The 18,552-nt window shown below is 43.3% G+C and overlaps 1 protein-coding gene across 4 annotated transcripts in view; it reads left to right on the top strand.

Moving 5' to 3' along the window:
• The window catches only part of szt2 (SZT2 subunit of KICSTOR complex), a 46,889-nt gene that overhangs the window by 8,405 nt on the left and 19,932 nt on the right, over positions 1-18,552 (top strand). For 3 of the 4 annotated variants that reach the window (XM_086089670.1, XM_086089672.1, XM_086089668.1), the window contains exons 13-50: positions 64-216; positions 472-586; positions 1,413-1,621; positions 1,695-1,934; positions 2,626-2,704; positions 3,408-3,496; positions 3,575-3,743; positions 3,834-3,951; positions 5,698-5,811; positions 6,303-6,506; positions 6,584-6,684; positions 7,215-7,353; positions 7,427-7,711; positions 7,838-8,048; positions 8,264-8,391; positions 8,738-9,005; positions 9,181-9,343; positions 9,418-9,510; positions 9,866-9,944; positions 10,036-10,344; positions 10,495-10,630; positions 10,695-10,811; positions 11,014-11,083; positions 11,154-11,339; positions 11,750-11,944; positions 12,221-12,410; positions 13,055-13,129; positions 13,310-13,448; positions 13,536-13,671; positions 13,968-14,088; positions 14,166-14,318; positions 15,113-15,215; positions 15,301-15,415; positions 16,052-16,139; positions 16,214-16,332; positions 16,533-16,697; positions 17,134-17,218; positions 17,765-17,944. In XM_086089670.1, the coding sequence (XP_085945796.1) occupies positions 64-216; positions 472-586; positions 1,413-1,621; positions 1,695-1,934; positions 2,626-2,704; positions 3,408-3,496; positions 3,575-3,743; positions 3,834-3,951; positions 5,698-5,811; positions 6,303-6,506; positions 6,584-6,684; positions 7,215-7,353; positions 7,427-7,711; positions 7,838-8,048; positions 8,264-8,391; positions 8,738-9,005; positions 9,181-9,343; positions 9,418-9,510; positions 9,866-9,944; positions 10,036-10,344; positions 10,495-10,630; positions 10,695-10,811; positions 11,014-11,083; positions 11,154-11,339; positions 11,750-11,944; positions 12,221-12,410; positions 13,055-13,129; positions 13,310-13,448; positions 13,536-13,671; positions 13,968-14,088; positions 14,166-14,318; positions 15,113-15,215; positions 15,301-15,415; positions 16,052-16,139; positions 16,214-16,332; positions 16,533-16,697; positions 17,134-17,218; positions 17,765-17,944 (5,639 nt within the window). The remainder of the gene's footprint in view (positions 1-63; positions 217-471; positions 587-1,412; positions 1,622-1,694; positions 1,935-2,625; positions 2,705-3,407; positions 3,497-3,574; positions 3,744-3,833; positions 3,952-5,697; positions 5,812-6,302; positions 6,507-6,583; positions 6,685-7,214; positions 7,354-7,426; positions 7,712-7,837; positions 8,049-8,263; positions 8,392-8,737; positions 9,006-9,180; positions 9,344-9,417; positions 9,511-9,865; positions 9,945-10,035; positions 10,345-10,494; positions 10,631-10,694; positions 10,812-11,013; positions 11,084-11,153; positions 11,340-11,749; positions 11,945-12,220; positions 12,411-13,054; positions 13,130-13,309; positions 13,449-13,535; positions 13,672-13,967; positions 14,089-14,165; positions 14,319-15,112; positions 15,216-15,300; positions 15,416-16,051; positions 16,140-16,213; positions 16,333-16,532; positions 16,698-17,133; positions 17,219-17,764; positions 17,945-18,552) is intronic. The other variant, XM_086089669.1, reaches the window with a different exon arrangement.

Below are 18,552 nucleotides of genomic sequence, written 5' to 3'. Positions count from 1 at the left end.
TGTTTGGTTGTGTGGAAATGTGTCTTTGGTTGCATATAAATGTATCTGTTTGTGTGTATGCAGGCCGGTACCCAAGCACCTGCACACGGCGGGCAACAACGGCCGCTACAGCACCATCCAGTGTCGCATCTCCCATTCTGCGCTCACTTCGCTGCTGAGGGACTGGAGCAGCTTCGTGCTGGTCGAGGGCTACTCCTACGTCAAGCTCATATACAGGTGACGACAATGGGGACATCATTATCATTGAGCTGGTTGAGGAAATTATTCGGGGGGGTTTCCGATTCATCAATTAATCGAAAAAATAATTGCCAAATTAATCAATCAAAGCCCCATTTACAGATTATTCAAAGCCCCAACTTAATAATAGTCCTTTGACGAGGATAAAGAACCATTCTAACTCGCCAGGAGGATTTAAACATCATGTGTAGTTGTTTTGTCAACATGTGTGAGGTCCACATTGTGTGTCCGCAGTTCCCTGGAGCAACCACCAACCTCCTTCTATCTGGTCCGACTGATCTCCAAGACCCCCTGCATGGTTCTGCGACTGGGCTTCCCCATCGGAACGCCGGCGCATATTCGAAACAAGGTAGTAGAACATTTCAGATCGTCATGTCAATAATACACTCAGAACTTTAGCAGTGTCAATGATCAAAAAGATTCAAAAATGTATTATTGCTATACTAGATTAGTGATTTCCTTCTAGTGTTACATGGGTTCCAAGTTTCCAGTAGTACGTGAAAGGAATTGCTGCTTAAGTGCAATTCAGTTGTATTTAACTTTAAGAACTGTTTATTTTAAAACTTTTTTAAAAAAAAATTTAGGTTTAGGCTTACTATTGCAATTTACTCTACATGGACCAATATCAATAATCAACAACATTCTAAATCAATAATTTTCACATTTTAAATGTTTGGCTCCTAGTGGTACACGAATGAATCATTGCCCATGTACAGTTCAGTGGTATTTAAGAACTGTTTTTATACTTATTAAAGTACTATCTTCATTTACTTTTTATGTGCAATAAATGTTTAATGAATGTATTACTTGGGTACATTTTTGGGGTAAAATTCATAGTTTTTGCATATAACATTTTAACGTTATTCCTCTTAAATTAGATGTTTGTTTTCTTTAATTTTGACATTCTCATAAATGGCAAATGTTTTTGAGTTTGATTTTTTTTTTTTGTTGTAACAATTTTTTTTATTTCTTGTAGTTCGTTTTGGTCTCAGACAATTCATAATATTTCATCCTTTGCCCTTTTTCTTGTAAAGTGTGTCTTGTTTTTGATTTATTCCTACGCTACTGCGCTCATGCATTTCAATATTGGTCATTGCAGTAGTACTTGCAGAGCCAATTATTTTTTAAATCCTGGGACCGTACTTAGTGCCTATTCTGTGTTCCCCGCCGGTCAGATTGTGGACGAGCTCCGCGAGCAAATCCTCAAGTTGCGCTTCCCGCACCGCATTCAGAGCAAGGAAGCCACGCCCAAGACCAAGAGGAAGGCAATGGCGGGACAGCCATCGCCATCCAAGTCTCCCGCCCTCTCCACCCCCAAGCAGGCACTGTCGGACCGGCCGTGCGTGGTGGTGCTCAACAAGCCACTCGAGAAGCTGCTCATCAGGTCGGTTCAGGTCTCAGTTCACAAAAGTTGCTTTTCAAAATTTTTTTGTGAGTGTTTTGGATCTGGTCTCCAGATACGAGAAGCTGCCTCTGGACTTCAGGACTCCCTTCATCTTCAGTATGGAGAACTCATCCTCGCAGCCCTCCGGCGGGGCAGCGCCCCTCAACGTGGCGGGCAACCGCGCCGCCTCGTCCACGCTGGCCTCGCTGTCCCGCTACTTTCTGCACCGGCGCTGGGTTTGGGCAGTGCAAAACAGCCAGGGTCCGGCCGTGGCCATGCAGGCCGTCGCCCACATCCTGTCCATGCTGTCCGAGTGAGTCCCCAGCGTACTGTGGTGCCTTGAGATACAAGTAACCAATTTTTCAACAAACAAGTCCTTTGGGCAATTCTTTGCTTTGATGAGCGCTGTGTGGTGGCGGCAAAGTAAACTCACTTCGCAACAAACAGTAGTTTGACAAATAGAATGGGCTCTTTGCACAAATCGACTAATTCATGAACTCAGTACCACTTCTTCATTTCCTGTCTTTTGTGATTGGACAAACTGATTAATCCATGTGTGCCTGACCTCAGTAACCACGACGACAATGGCCATACAAACCTGGATTAATCAGTTTGTCCAATCACAAAAGACAGGAAATGAAGAAGTGGTATTGAGTTCAGGAAGTAGTGGATTTGTGCAAAGAGCCCATAAGTCAACAATTCTTTGAAAAAGATTGTTTTTTACCACTCTCAGTTGAAATATAATATTATTAATTGAGCTTTATTTTAGTGAAAAAAACACTTGGTTTACAAATAAAGTTGAGTTGAGTTTTTAGCAGAGGCTGGAACATTTTAATGGCATTTCCAATCATTTCAGTGGTGAAAGAGGGTTTGAGATGCAAGTGTTAAGTTACGAACATGGTCACAGAACAAATTATCTCGTATCTCAAGGCGCTACTGTACCTCTTTTTGTCTTCTGTTTTATCCCGCTCAAGCAGACTGACTCTGAAAGTTGTTTTGTGAAGGATCCGCCTGTCGGAGGGTTTTAATTTTGCTGCCAGTGGAGAGGGCATCGTCAACATGGTCATTGAGCTGCCTATGAAGGTAAATGACTTCATGTACATCTTGGATACAAAACTAGAACACTAGTGCACTAACAATCCAGATATAAAAAAAAAAAGAAGTATAAATAATTTTTTTCAAAGTTTTCAGTAAACATACATTACTGTCAATGTACAGTCCAACCAATGCATCTCAATATATAACAAAAAAAACAAGAATATCCAAAATAATAGTATCACCGTCATAGTTTGAGATAACAAACACTGAAAATAATAACATAAGCATGATCGTCAATCATCCACGCCTACATCACCATTCACAAAAACCTTTACTATGTAACAAATTACAGTTAAACAAAGTAATATACAATAAAAACAAAATACAAAAATAATTCTGAATCAAACAACCAATAATTGAAAAAAAACGGATTAATGTTGATGGTCGCCACTCCAATGACGTTGCTGTAGAAAATTGATGTGTTTTTTTTGGTCATGTTTTTTTTACATGTGAACAGATCATTTGTTTCCATTTCTGTGATCAACCTGGGGACAATGGATGGAAATTAGCCTATAGCTATAATCCGGTGTGGTGTGTTAACATGCATGTGTTCCATGTGATGTTCATTAACATGTAAATTGAAAAATTTAAACATTTAATTGAATTGTCTTGGTGAAGCAGCATGTGGCTCGTTATCCAATGTTCCTTTGAACACAGTGTACACAAATGTAATTTGTGTCTGCGCTAGGGCATGTCCGCCGACTCTGAGCGAGAGAGTCACTCGTGCATCGTCCAGTACATCCTCTTCCCGCCTCATGCGACCTCCACCAAAGACAGGTAGCGCCTTGTTCGCGCTTTCACTTGATGTTTGTTGGTCGCCACTGCTTGTCAATAAAGTTGTCCCAAATGTTACAGCTTCTCCACGGACGACGACAACGACACAGAGGTGGAGGCGGTGGACGTGGACATGGAGCTTAACCTGGTGACCGAGTGTTGGGTGGAGCCTCAGAGCGGCACCATCGCCAACTGCTCAGAACAACATCGCCACCTGCTGGGCCTCAGCTACCAAGAAGTGCCTCAAGCCGTGCGTCTCTCGGCGACCATTCCCACTTCGAAATAGTTCCCCCCTGATTGGTTGACTTTTGCTGTGTTTTTTTTCCCCTTCCTTATCCAGATCTTTCCCAGAGATTCAGCCTGCATGTCCACTATGATGACATTTGAGTTCTTGAGTCAACTGTGTCAGAACAAGGACCAAGTCTGCTCTGTGCCTTCTGGACTCAAGGACACCATAGGTGACCAAACTTTTCAAGTTTCTTCTCAGCTTTCATTTCTAACAACCATATGTATTTACCAGTCTGGCTGATATTATAATTCAATTAGTGAACAATCTTTAGAAACATTAATAAACTACAACTATTTTAACAGAATACAGTTAGAGCCTATCAGTCTATAAAAGTTGACATAATGATGGGGGCGGTGAAATCACTTTGCTATTTTAATTAATTACGGTCAGTGGTCCATCTGGTCAGTTATGTTACAATACGCAATGAAATCACTCGGCTTCTGGACCATTCTTCATTTAGTGGTTGGGATGTCAACTGTTAAATATTCAATTAGTTTTTGCCCGTAGGCCTAAATAATGAACATTTAATCCTTTGGTGTCTTGACTTCTGTACAGTACTGGATAGATATTAAATGATTACGGTAGTACTAGTAGTATTTAAAAACTTCAATTGTTCCATATTGTTTAAAAAAAATCTCATAAAGTATTCTGATTAGTGTCCTTATAATTATTATTTTGATGAATGCAAATAAGATAATTGTAATAAATTGAGTTAAAAGTCTGTGTTGAGCTTTGTTAGTGGAAGATAGTGGACGACACAATAGTAGCGGAATGTAGAATTTATCAGACAGAAATAACAGACAAGGTCTGGAGACAAGAGCGAGTACCAAAGAGCTGGATTGATAGTGGGGCTACCTAAGAAAGCCGATCTGAAGAATGATAAAAACTGGAGGAGGGATTGCCTTACTAGCAGCAGTGAGTAAAGTAGTAGGAAGAATTGCTATTGACAGAATCAAAAACTGCATAGACGAAAGACTACGTAAGGAGCAAGCAGGTTACAAAAGTGGCAGAACAGATCTTTATAATTCGTAACTGCATTGAACAGTTAAATGAATGGCAATCACCACTGTATATGAATTTTGTAGACTTCAACAGAGCCTTTGGATTAATATGCAGAGTTGTGCTATACCTGAGAAGTTGGTTAATGTTTATGTGCGTGCGTGAGTGTGTGTGTATTCGTTAGTTCACCAAAAACCTATTTAAAAAAATCCCATACCGTTCACCTAAACCGAACACCGCCGTCAGGAGACCCGAGGAAGGACCAAAGAAAAGAAAGGAAAGTGAAATCCAGCACCGACCAGACACCACCCACCGGGCCACCAACCAGAGTTCTTCACCAACCCCAGAAACATCTAAATTCCAACAAATCAGATGGATGGATGTATTTCTAAACAAATGCTTGCACACACATCGTCAACATTCGATGGCAGCAACATGTTACCAATAAAGAAGTCTTGGAGAGAGCAGGAAGAATGAACATGAGTGATGATGTACGTAGGAGGAGATGGAAATTCATCGGACACGTCTTACGGCGGGAAATCAACGACGTCTGTGTGATTGCAAAGACCCTGAGGGAAGGAGGAGACACGGGAGGCCAAATACGACCTGGCGAAGGACTGTCGAGGAGGAAAAGGCTCATGGAAGATGGAGGACACGGAACGAGGCCCGTACCGCAGCTCATCAAAGGGCAGAGTGGAAGGCAGAGTATGAGTGGACGACGCAAACATACTAATGTACAGGAAAAAAATCGATCGCTTTTTTTTTAGGGGAAGACATCCATGTTTCTTTTCTTTTTTTAAAACTCACTCCGAGTGCATTGCCAGATTGCAAAACTCTAAAACCTTAGCTGTTACACCATGCAAAGTGTACCAAATATTTACTCGGCTTTGTCCTCCACCTTTTCATCTGGTTTCAGGAAATCCTTCTACCTCAGAGGAGAGCATTCAAATGGTTCCTTTCCAGTTTGATCTCATCCAGCTCTTGTCCAAATGTCAGCAGGTGGAGCTCTTCTTCTCTACATTCAGCACAGGTATTTTATTTATTTATCTTTGAAACATCTTAAGCAGGGCTGTCAAACGTGTTTCAGTTCAGGGGCCACATTCTCAAGTGGACTACACAAATATATTCATGGATTACAATGACTATTCCAAAAGTTTCCCATTGATGTGGTGAAAATAATAATTATTAATATTTCCAGAAAATATTCAAATTCATTGCTTGAAAATCATTTAAGCAGTCAATGTACCTTGACAACTTGTCAAGCTCTAGAAATCATTTTGAATTGACTTAAATTTAATCTTTCATCATCTTTCACAATCAATATCAGGCATCAGATTGTTAAAGGGAAGAAAAAAAAACACTGTTGAATAAGTTTTGCACTTGGAAAAAAAAATCACCCCCCCACCTCCCATCTTGAGTTGGTTGTGTTTCGATTCTAAAACCTTTATGTTATCCAAAGATGCCGTAAATATTTGGATGGTTTTCTATTGTGGGCAAACGACACCTTCCGTGTGTGTACAGAGGTGGAAATGGAGGAGCACCTCCGCAGCGGCTCCTGCCTTCCCAACGAGCTGCTCCTGGGCCTCTTCCACAGCAGCCTGGAGCAGGAACTCAGCGACCGCGAGATTCCCGTAGCCGTTGGCGACCACGCGGCATTCATGCGCCACGTCTTGGAGCGCGAGCGCAATGGCCACTGTGCCCCCTTCCCCCTGCCGGTCATCAAGGGTGAGTCCTTACCGGCCTGGCAGATGTCAAGAGTCTCATGATGTTTTTTAAAAAAAAAAATTTTTTTTTTATTCCAGCAGAAGACTTCACGAGCCCCCTGGACAGACAGGATGTGATGTCAGTATTTCACTTAACCGGCAGTAGTAAAGAGATGACGGAATCCACCAGCACTTTACAGGTAATCCTGTACAACTTTATTTATAACGTTAGTGCATGGCCCAGAATAATGTAAAAATAATACAAAAATAAAATATAATATAATAAAATTCATAAAAAAATGTTATGACAAAAATATTGGAAAATAATACAACGCAAGATAATTTAATAACATAAAAAGAACTGATAAATGTAAAAAATTTAACGAAAGTATTTGCCAACAATATATAATAATATAAATAATAATACTGAATATTTGAAAATTTTATTTAAAGAAATACAACTAACTATATTATGTATTATGACCAAAATATCAGGAAATAATACTAAATATCGGACAATGCGAACAATAATATTAGATGGATGGAGTATACATGTTAGTATAAATGTTAGAAAAATAAATATGAACATACTATGATATAAATAAAAATAATATATATAATACAAGAATATTAAAAGTACAATTGAAAAGGAAAAGAAGGAAACCATCACCATCTTAAAAGTGTCAAATAAAGAAAATGGCTGAAAAGCGTTTGTGTGTTTGACTGTCAGAGTTTGGCCAACGCCGACCTGGTATTTGATGAGCATTCGCTGGCGGGGCAGAGCTGTTCCGTGCCCCAGTGGAGGTGCTACGCCAAGCACATCAGCTCCCAGCAGATCCTGCTCACCTTCCTGCCAGCCACCTACGCAGGTATCGCATTTCTATTCCCGCTCACTGACAAACTACCACAACGTATAAAATTGTCTACTTTTCTTCTCTTCAGATGTCCTCATGCTGATGACCTCTGGGCTGGAGGCGGAGCCTTTGATTCACGTCAGCACGCAGGAGGACGACATGCTGACACCCCGCAATAAGTCACAGGCCGACTCGCCGTCCGAATCCACTGGTCGACGGGAGATGAGGAGGAACTCAAGCGGCGGGTGCCTCAACGCCGCGTCGCCCATTGTCTCGTCACCCTTGGAGGGGCCTAGTGGGACCCCTGAGGCTCTGCCGACAGATTGCTGGGATAATAGGATGTCGGAAAGCCAGCCCGGAACGCCCGGCTCAGGTCAGTGTACGGCAGCTGCATATGGGGGTCTTCTCGCCACAGGTTTCAAAACACCCCCCTTTTTACGGTTAAAACAACCACTTTTCACCCACACTTTTCCATGCACGTGTCAAATGTGTGTTGTAGATTTGGGTGACAAAGTTCACTTCTCTGAGGTGCAACGCTGCGCCGTGCCCGGCGGCAGCAGTGACGGCATCCTGGGCCGCCAGCTGTCCCAGCAGAGTGCCGGCACACAGTTCAAGTGCCCCGTCTATGTATACAACTGCTGCTTGGAGCTGCTCAAGGAGCAGTTGGTACACCCCGCCGCCGACCGGCAGCCCCGGGACATTTTCTTCAGGTACATTTGCGGCGTTTGCGTCTTCACTTTAGGCACGTGCATCCCACATTAGGTTGCCCCGCGCAATTATTGATATTAGCATTAGCATTTTATCAGGATATACGTGCTTGCAAACATTTCCAACTCTTTGGGCATGGATTTAGTGAAAATACCCACTTGTAACCCATCACTTGTGTAGTTATCCTAATCATTTCCGTCTCTTTGTGTCCGGACAGGTCGCTCTCTCAGGACCGCAGCAGCCCGTCGCCTTGGACCGACCGTCTGGCGCAGCCTCACAAGCACAAAGAGCTGGCCCACTACTGCAGCCTGCTCCAGGAACACTACCAGCAGAGCTTCGCCAAAGGTGAACTACCTAAACCACACGTTTGTGTATACTTTGTTAGTGACCCTGGTTATGGAATTCCACCATAGTTTGAATAGAAGACTAGGCAAGAGACATAGGGGTAATTACACATTTTATTGTCTGGCTTGCTATTCTGTCTGAAAGTTTTCAACGTGGTATGGTGGGTCCAAGTTGGACTGTGAATTTACTGGCTTTGTAGAAAAGTAGTAAAAAAAAAAATTGATTCTAAAAATATTCCACAGCCCCATCCTTTCACATGATACTCACTTCTCCCACCCCGTTTTGTTAAAAGCAATTGTTTCTGGCAGACAATGGTAATTTTTTTTGTCTTATGTGTGGCATTCAGGCGTCTACCGGAGCCTCCAGCAGTCGCTCAGCATCAGCTCCCAGGATGTCCTGATGGCCGTGGACTACTGTGAGGAGTCCCTGCAGGAAATTGACATCACGACCTTCCTGCAGACGTTGTGCGGACACATCCGGGAGTTCCGGGAGAACGGCCAAGCTCCAACGTGGACTCGGCACCCCAAAACCACCGGGAGGTCTGCCACCTTCATCGTCGGAGAGGCAGAGGAGGATCGAGCAGACGTCAAGTCTGCTGTGGCCTCCTTGTCCAGGTAGAAGAACACGCAGACGTTCACAGCTTTTAGCTATGTTAGCCTTATTCCAAGATGGATTCAATTAATTTTTTCCCCTCAAAATTGTAAAAGTCTTGAAAAGTGAAGCACTTTGAAGTAGTGGTGCGTTGTGAATACTTTTTCCATATGAACTGCACATCTCTTACGGAAATAGTTTTGAGATGGAAGACGCCGCCAGCGAAGCGGAATCCAGGGGTCCCGCCCCCCAACCCCAGCTCATCCAGGAGGTCTCCAGGAAGTTCCCGGCGTTCCCCCTCGAGTTGCTCCAAACGCATCCTACCTGTGACGTGTGTCCTGACGTGCACAAAATAATTCAGGTAAAATATCACGGAGGAGTAGGCGCATGACACGCTGTTACTGTGCCAACACTGAAATGCTTCGACCTCCACAGGAAAAGTTCATGGGCATCGTGTTCCAGTATTTCAAACCTGTGCCTTCCAATCCACATTACTTCTTTTACTGCCCACCGTCGTCCAAGAAGGAGGTGAGGAAGTCCTTATTGATCACCTAAATTTCTTGAAAATAGTCTGAATGTGATTTGAGGTACTACAGCACCTTTTTTTTTTATGTCCAAACGGTGTGGGTTCTTTTCGTTTCTTCCAGAGTTGTTTCCCCACCCCCTCCTCTAGACTCTGACATTTGGTCGCACCACAATGTTGTGTGCTTCCATGTTTATATTCTGGCGAAACAGCGCTTTTTTCCCCAGCCCTTTCTGCCTTATTACGTAATGAGTTACTTATTATCCCCAATATGACCCTTTCACTTTCACATTGTGTGCATTTGTTACGTCATGTCAGGACTGTGTGAATATGTGATGGTGCCATGTTTGGCTTCTCTAGGAGGACTCGGAGGACGGTGATATGGAGGTGAGGCCCTGCGAAGAGATGGTGTCTGAAGCCGAGCAAGCCACTGAAGACGGTGAGGTTCTTGCCAACAGCTTTCCGGCCACCATTTTGTTTTCCACTTCCGCATCAGAGGGAAGATGTAATCTGGCACCTTCTGTTTGCAGAAATGACGTCCGGCGGCTGCATCACCACAGAGAGCGACAACGATTTGGTGGTGGAATACGAGGAGCAGTCCAGTGGCGGCAGCATCAGGAACCTGAGTGGCGGTGAGGAACGCTCGCACTCGGACTCCAACACGGTCAACCAGGATCAGGATGAAGACTCCTTCAGCATCCTGGAGGAAGGTGACTCCCTGCTGGATGCGGAGGGCCCGCAGATGGACATGCCGCCGCTTTTCCTGCACGTCACCTGCTCTGTCAGCGCCAAGAGCTGCCACGGATCCACACCCATTCACACCTTGCCCACCTGCCTCGGTGAGTAAGGTCAAATATTAGTAATTGCTCGCTCGAGGATAAAAAAAAAAAAAGAAGACATTTTAAACTCTTATCTCAAGGCACAACTGTGGTGGAACCAAGTTGTGAAGTTTAACAACTGTAAACTGCTTTTGAATGTTGTACCTGCAGGTGAGATCATTTCCTGCCTGGAGGACGCCGAGGCCTTACAGTTGGTGGACCTGAATGAGCTCTCGGTCACGCTGGACATCTTTGTCCTCACTCTTCCACTGGAGATCGAAGTCATGGCGGACTTTCATCACAACAGGTGAGGTGGTGGTGCTAAATGCGGCGTTTAAATTCGTCATCACGTCGTGTATGTGGTCTCGCAGGTACACGTCTGAGAGCAGCGTGTCCCTGAATCGTTCTCCGGGACAGCCGTCGTCGTATCGGTCCGATGAAGAGCTGTCGGCCGTGCTGGAGGGACTGAAGGGAGCTGATGTGGACATGTGAGTGTAACAAGTTTTTCTTTGTGTGTTTAACTTTAGCCAAAGTAATAACACAACCACTGATCACCAGATTGACTATCGATTAGAAAGAAAATGGGGGTGGATGTTGCCTTTTTAAAGTTGGAGCTCAAAATGGAGGCAGATGATTTCATTTATTGGTGCAAGGACAGATGCCAAAATCTAACTTTTTGTCCTCTGTCAGGGTCTGTGGCGAACCTTTGTCCAAGCTGCCGCTTCCTCACAAGCTGGCCATCCTGGCCACCATGGATGAGGTGAGTGTTCAGTGACGCTCTCCTACCCATAGAGGCCGCTAAACGTTCTTTGCCGCTTCCTTTCGGTCAGATTCGCTGGCTGCTGGAGGACGAGATTGTGTCGGCCCTGCGCCACTCACGCACCATCGGCCCGGCCACTTTGCTCAAGGTGGCGCAACACGTGGTTCACTCAGCCGGACGGCCACACTGTCGCAGCGAGGACGTCCCACTGCAGTTTGTCTTCAGGCCCGAGCAGTCGCTGGGCAAGTTCAAGGAGGCAAGTCGCTCCGCTCGTTATGATACGACTGCCTTCACAGTAGAGTTCAGAAAAAATTGTTTTAACTGATGTCAGTGTCTGGTGTGAAAAATAGTTGGCAGACAGTGACAATTACTTTTGACACAACAGAGCAGGAGAAACAAGTTTCTGTTGCCCTGTCTTTCTTCACAACAAGCAGGACTTTTGCAGATACTTAACAATTCCTCAAAAAAGTTGCTTCAAGATGTTTATTCTTACTCCCAATGCTATTTCTCTTGGTGGGTGGGATTCGCTGGAATGGATTAATGGCATTTTCATTCATTTCAATTGATAAACATTATTTGAGGTACAATATATGAATTCATGCTGTCAAGGCACCAGTGTTTATGGGTTCTATGTACCCTAATCCCTCTGTATTGCGTACCCTGCAGGAGTTCCGTCGCATGGCACTCTCTGGCTACGTGCTCAACAGCGAGCAGGACAGCTTCTACTACGCGTCACTGAGCAGGTTGCACCCTCAAAGGATCCACGCCGTCAAGAGGCTATCAGATAGCACCGCCGCCAACAGGGCGCCGCTGTCTCAGGAAGAGTCTCTCTTGGAAAGTGATGCTGAGGCCGAAGACGTGGTAAGAAAGTCTAATATTTTCAAGCAGTTTTTAAGTCTTTTAAAGACCCTGAAAATAGTTTCTAAATTCTTTCCACGTTTGAAGATGATTGCGGTGAACGTCTAAACACTGACATCTATATAGTACGTAGCTGCTTTTAGAGTGCCGCATTATCTGCCATTAGCGTATGGATGTCACACAGCGAAAGTCTGAAGAGTGAGGAGGTTGAAAAGGAAAATTGTTTTCACTGAACAGGGCGTTTAAACAACCAATAGCTTCTAACCGTTTTGCGCACAGGCTGCCAACGTCACTGCTGACACCAACGGAGAGGTGACGGCGGAGTTCGGCGAGCCAGACGGTCTTTTGAAGACCGATGGCGGTAACACGCAGAGTTCCGTTAGCCTCCAGCTGCTGAACGAGTTCACCTCGCCCCCCAAGACCCCCTCTAGTGTCAGCCTGGCCGAGTCGGTGCAGTCCGCATCTCACAGTGAGTCCACTCCACAGCACCTTTCTGTACATTTAACTGAGCGCTGCAATGCAGCCAAGTGATATTTGGAACGGAACCACCGCAAAAGATGCCGTAGCGGGTTTGGCCGTCTTTCGAGAGTTACTAGAGCAGCTGACCTTTATTTGGTGTTAATCTGCACTTTAAATGGTGGCAGGTATGTGCAGACTCCTATTTATCAAAAATTTTTATTGGATTGCTTCACTCTGAACGCAGCCCCACCCCCAGTTAGAAGAGGGTTTTCACACTTGTGCAACCTCATTATTGCAGTTTATTTACTTATTTATTTATTATTTTTTTATTTGAGTTGTCCATGTTATAGAACACATTAACAGTGGATACAATTGTGAACATTTTTATCTTGCTCTTATTTTTTAATATCATAAAAACCTGGCATTTGAAACAGGGGTGTGTAGACTTTTTGTCTAGTATTCTGACAACACTGTGAGCCACTGTGCAAACCACTAATCACTAGGCTGCCCCAAATAAACAATAGGTTAAGAACCAAGTCATTAACCAAGACAGGTAACAACACAAATATCCAGAATAGTTCACACTCAGCTGCCCCATCCAAACCTCTAATTTTATTTGGGGGTGCTCAGCGCTATTACTATACTCTTTCAAAGGCTTCGGGAAGCTAAGGCCGAGTCGAGTGCAGAGCGTCATCTCAAGCCAAGGAAGTTTGGATTCTGACATGCAAGGTGAGTTTCAAATCCACTTTTCTAAAAAAATAAAATAAAAATTAATAAGTATAAGAGAAAATCCTCAATTTGAATCACGTGTTACGTTATCCATACAAAATGCATAGAGCCCTTGCATTGACCCTTGTGGAACTCCTCTCATTTACATGATGCTCAGCTGTTTGTTTTTTTTCTTCAAAGGATACGATGGTGGCAGCAGCGACTCAGAATGCGAGAGTCCCATCCTGTATGAGCAGGAGAGTCAGACCCCTCTGATGCCAGACTTCTGGCTCATGGCTAAGATTGACCAGGACAGAGTCAAGGTCTACTCGCATTCCAGGTGGGCTTGGTCCTCTGGAACCTTCCAAACAACAACTCATGTTTCATGTCTGAGCCAGAAAGTCGTAGATTTCTCAAATGTGTGCAGGAGCGTGAGTGAGGAACGGGAAATAAACATCAAGGATCAGGAGAGCAGGGAAGACAAGCAAGAGCTGCCGGAATATTTACAACTGCACCAGATGGTGGTGAGGAAGATTGGAGAGCTGTGTCGCAGAGTCAACCAGGTAACGGCACCATCACTACTACTATTATTATTACTACAACCACGACCTCACTATTGCTTCTAATACCACCACTACCACTGATGTTCTTTGTCACTAGTAGAATGACTCGAATGCACTTTTACTGTTACTACTATTGATGCAAAACTGTTACTACTATTGATGCAAAACTATGCAGTAGTAACATCTGCATGCTACTCGTATTGCTAGTGAAGATGTCATATAATGTGTATATCCCAGTGAGATGTCAGCATTTTCTGTGCTCACCTCCATACACCTTGGTTGGTTGTCCTTATTAGCACATGCTGCTGCAAGACCTTCACGACAGCCACATGTGCAACTCCCTGCTAGTGGCCGAGAGTGAGGAGGACATCTGGAAGAGCGAGTCCGCATACAGGCAGAGGCGCAACACATCGGACGGTCAGTTGCCCGACATCTCCGTGCTTTGATGTTGGGTGAGTGAGTAGTAAGCGATGCTATGTGTTCGTGCACTGTAGATTACCACGCCGAGGAGAGCTACCAAGCCAGAGATTACCTGGCTGCCACAATGCACTTCATCCCAGGACACTTTGCCTGCGATGTGGTGTGGAGTACCGTCATCCACATACACCCAAGACTCAAGATCGGACCTAATATGGGTGTGTCCAGAGGTAGGCACGCCTTTCAAGAGGAGAACCACAAAAATTGTATTGAAAGGGACATTTTAGGGTCTTTTTTGGCCATTTCAGGGTTCTTCAAAGATTAACATGTTCCCAGGTGTTATTTTGAAAATTTACCTCCAACTTGAGTCCCCCACAAAGGTCTTAAGCCATGCCTGAAAAGACACAAAAAGTCTTCCATTTTGTTTGAAGTAGCACTTTTCATCTCATTTTGACGATTTTGTGTTCAAACATGAACCTATTCTCTGAATTTTGGGGAATTTGACAGTCTCAAGAAGCAATTCCCAAAAATACTCATAATTTCTTTAGATCCTAAATGTTTTTGTCAATACCTGTGGGCAGAGCGTGGCAGCAAGGACTCTCCATAAAATAACTCACCCACCCACTTGAAAATTCAGCACACGAGGTCAGTTTCACCCAGCAACATGAAATTTGGCAGACATGGCTATATTGAGTAGATCCACAAAAAGACACAGGAAGTCTACCATTTTGGTTTGAAGCAGCAAATTTCGCCTCATTTGAAATTTATGAAACTTGTTCAAGGAATTAAAAAAAGATCATTTCCTGAAGCTAGTTTCATCTAGCAACATAAAATTTGGTGGACTTGTCTAGCATGAATAGACGAAAACATCTCAAGAAACCACACCAGAAAATACACAGGAAGTTTGCTATTTTGTTTTGAAGCGACCATTGTAATCAATAATTAAATCATACACTGAGAAGCTTCTCTGCATGATTATCTTGATTTGTTTGTCCTTTTTTTTTTTTTTTTGGTTTTATCTCAGCCATCCAGGCCTTACGCTCCGTGCTCAACTCCTTCTGCGTGGGCAACAGGAAGAACATGTATGTCTACCAGGAGCGTACCACCAAATCCGTCTTCTACCTCAGGTTGGTGATACCATCTCTTCTTTGTTCACCTGTTGCCTTAGCCAAGCCTCTCATCTCATTTCACGTCTTGCTTGATCCCACGCAGACTTTACGAGACGTCTCAAGCAGGCAAATACTCTGACGTGGACGGCGGCCTCCACACCTCTCGCTCCCTCAGCCTGGCCAGAAGTCAGGAGCCGCTGTACACCGAAGACCTCGTGGTACGTGAGGGAAAAAAAGCTTAATGCTTCACATTCTATGATGAAGAAACCTTATCAACTGAAATGATGGTCAATTCTACCGGCAGTCTTCTATTATTACATTTTATTGTTTCAGGCAGCCGTTTTAGTGTCATTCTGGACATTTCCAGACAAGCCTGTCATATAGATTTTCTATGATTGCTACAAAATTGTACTACATTTTTTAGAATTACAAAGGTTTTTTTCCATATCATAAATAGCTCCACAAAAAATAAACTCATAGAAAGTCTACTGTTTTGGTTTGAAACATCACTTTTTGGCTCATTTTGATTTTTATCTGTTTCCAAGGGTCCGTCAAAGAAGAACGTTTTGGGTGATTTTTTTTTGCTAATTCAGTAGCATGAAATTTAGCAAGCGATCTATGTGTCGACCTAAAAGAAGTCTCAAGAAGCCATGCCCGAAAATGCACAGGAAGTCTGCCATATTGGTTTAAACCTGTCATTTTGAACACCTTAAAAAGAAAGAAAGAACTTGCCCTAGTGTTGGCATTTTGCCTGATTGCTGCAAAATTTAAGTCATGTATACTAGATGCATGGATAATACAAAATTATCTAAAACCATTAAAACAGTACTGATGTCTGGTGTATGGGCTGTCAGGGTTCCAGGTCATCTCTGGAGGGTTCTCGTCCAGTGGGCCAAGTGGACAAGCACATCCTGCTGCTGGTGCATGGCGTGGGCAATGCAGGTAACCGATGGGATATCTTAAAACATCGGCTTAATGTCAAAGAAATTCAGCTGATGGTTGCCTGCGATCGAAAGGTCCTGAGATCACAGACGAGCTGGTCAAGGTCCTGCGTAAACGTCTGGATGAAACCACGCTGGACCTCATCACCGTCATGCTCGTCAGGAACTGCAAGCTGACACCTGCCGACGTGGAGGTCTCTTCTTCTTAATGCAGCCCCTTTCACAATGTTTCACCTCTCTGTGGCATAGCGTGCACCCTCTACTGACACTCACTTCTCCAACACCTGTTTTATTTGAACACCAGAAGCTAAACAACAGATCTCCTGTTGCTGTGATAGATTTTGCCGTCTGTGTTTGTGAAAGAAGCTCATGCTGCTTCATCTGCTGTGTTCAGTTCATCCAACCGTCAGGCTCTCCCTCCAGCGAGGTGATGACGTTCGGCCTCCCGCACTTCTGTCTCCCGTGGCTTTCGGCAGTATCTCACTACCTCCGCCAGAACCTGCTCATCTTCCTGCATGTGCCCAAGTACACGGACAGCAACACGGCGCACCACTTCAAGGTAACACCTCAACTTTGTTTGCTCTGCAAAAAATGGAATGGAGCCACCTGGATTCAAACCCAAACCCCTGCCGTAGATGGCTGCAATAGTGGGCCACTCCTCTCTGTCCAAACATTTGGACACGGTTGTCCTCATAATAATATCCCTTAATTTTAAGTAAATAAGCTGCTGACTGGGCCTTTTTTGGTCACACCTAAAATTTTGAATTGAAACAGCCTTTTAGATTTAAGGTGAATCGTCTTCAACACCTAAAATTTTGAATTGAAACAGCCTTTTAGATTTAAGGTGAATCGTCTTCAACATACAAGAAGTCGCTTCCTTTCAAATTTTGATTACCATGACCTTGATGAATGATATGATGAATGACAGATGACAGACAACTTATGTTAGCCTGTTAAACTTCAGCAAATTGATAATATGCATCTCCTTTCTGCAGCACTGCTTTCATTCAAACACCGATGTTGCGGACGGCGACATCTACCTCTACAACAAGCCTGGAGGTCAGGGGACGGGAGGCAAAGGTACATCTCCTTCCTCTTTGTTTGGACTTTCATGGATAAATAGATGGCTCAAATAGTACGCACACAGATGATTGCAGGTGACAATTTGATCTGTTATTGAACCCAATATATTTGCAGTATACTGTACATTGTCTGTAGCATTTCTGGGAGACATATTTGGAAACTTTTGGTCAAACAAACAATGAGAGGATATTCCCTTAAAATGAAGCTCACTCAGTAAACATGTTTTTGTACGGCTACACAAAGGCGGGCAAGTGACCTTAACTCTCTGGTACTGGTTCACCTTAGTTCATTCTATGATAGAATGTGCAACATAACACAAAATATGTTTTTTTCATGTAGATTTCAACCTTTATCATTTCCTACAGTTCCAATGCTTTGCTGTGAATTTGTACTGCAACCTGTTTAGGCCCCAAACCAGTTTTGCCTGAGTAAATTGCGATTTCTGCCAGTCAAAAACAAAATCCCACTTAAACTTCACAGATACAAATGTGATATTTATGTCAAGTTCATCGTTCATTGATCACATCCTCTCACACTTTGCAGGAATCGCCTGCATTACTCTGACGTTCGTGGACGCCCTGGGGCATCCCCTCCAGGCTCCCGCCCAGGACTACGGCAGACAGACCGACAACTGCTCTGCCCCACTGCAGCCTGAACACTTTGACCACTTGACTACCGTGCTGAGAGTGAAGGCCAACGCTGCGCACGACGGCAGCAGCCAAGGTGAGGCGTTGCGTTACAGTACGTTTCAGAATTGCTTCCAAAATATAACAGATTACATGTTAGTCCTTCATTTACATTATAATATTAATAACACAATTGTTGTAATGAGGTATGTAGTAACTTCACTGTTACTTTTGACTTAATTTCACCCCAAAAAAGTTATCACTTAAATACATTGATGGCCAGCCAATGACTGCAAAAGAAATTATTAACATAAAAGAAATATAAGAATATATATTTTCAAATTATATCCTAATTTTATTTCTCTTAAAAAAATATATTGAAAAAAATGGTAAATTCTTAGACCAATTGATTTAAAATATGTATTTCTAAATTAGATACATCTTTATTTTATTTAAACACATGTTCATAAATTAGTTAATAATTTGTTTATTTAAATATACGTTTGAGAAATAAATTTATCCTCTTAAAAAAAACTTGAATACAAATTTATTGTATTTAAAAAATATTTGTAAATGAGTCTGAGTTTTTCTCTTTTTTTTTTAAACACTTCAATGATATACTTAAAAAAAAAAATCAAATGACATTCAAATTTGCTACTTCTAGAAGTACTTACAATTTGCATACAAATTATCTTTAAAAATGTG

Source organism: Leptonotus elevatus, chromosome 11, assembly GCF_054856555.1.
Source record: "Leptonotus elevatus isolate MCC_2025b chromosome 11, RoL_Lele_1.0, whole genome shotgun sequence".
Lineage (NCBI taxonomy): Eukaryota > Metazoa > Chordata > Actinopteri > Syngnathiformes > Syngnathidae > Leptonotus > Leptonotus elevatus.
Note: the sequence above shows the minus strand (reverse complement) of the source record. Positions and strands in the feature narration are given on the sequence as shown.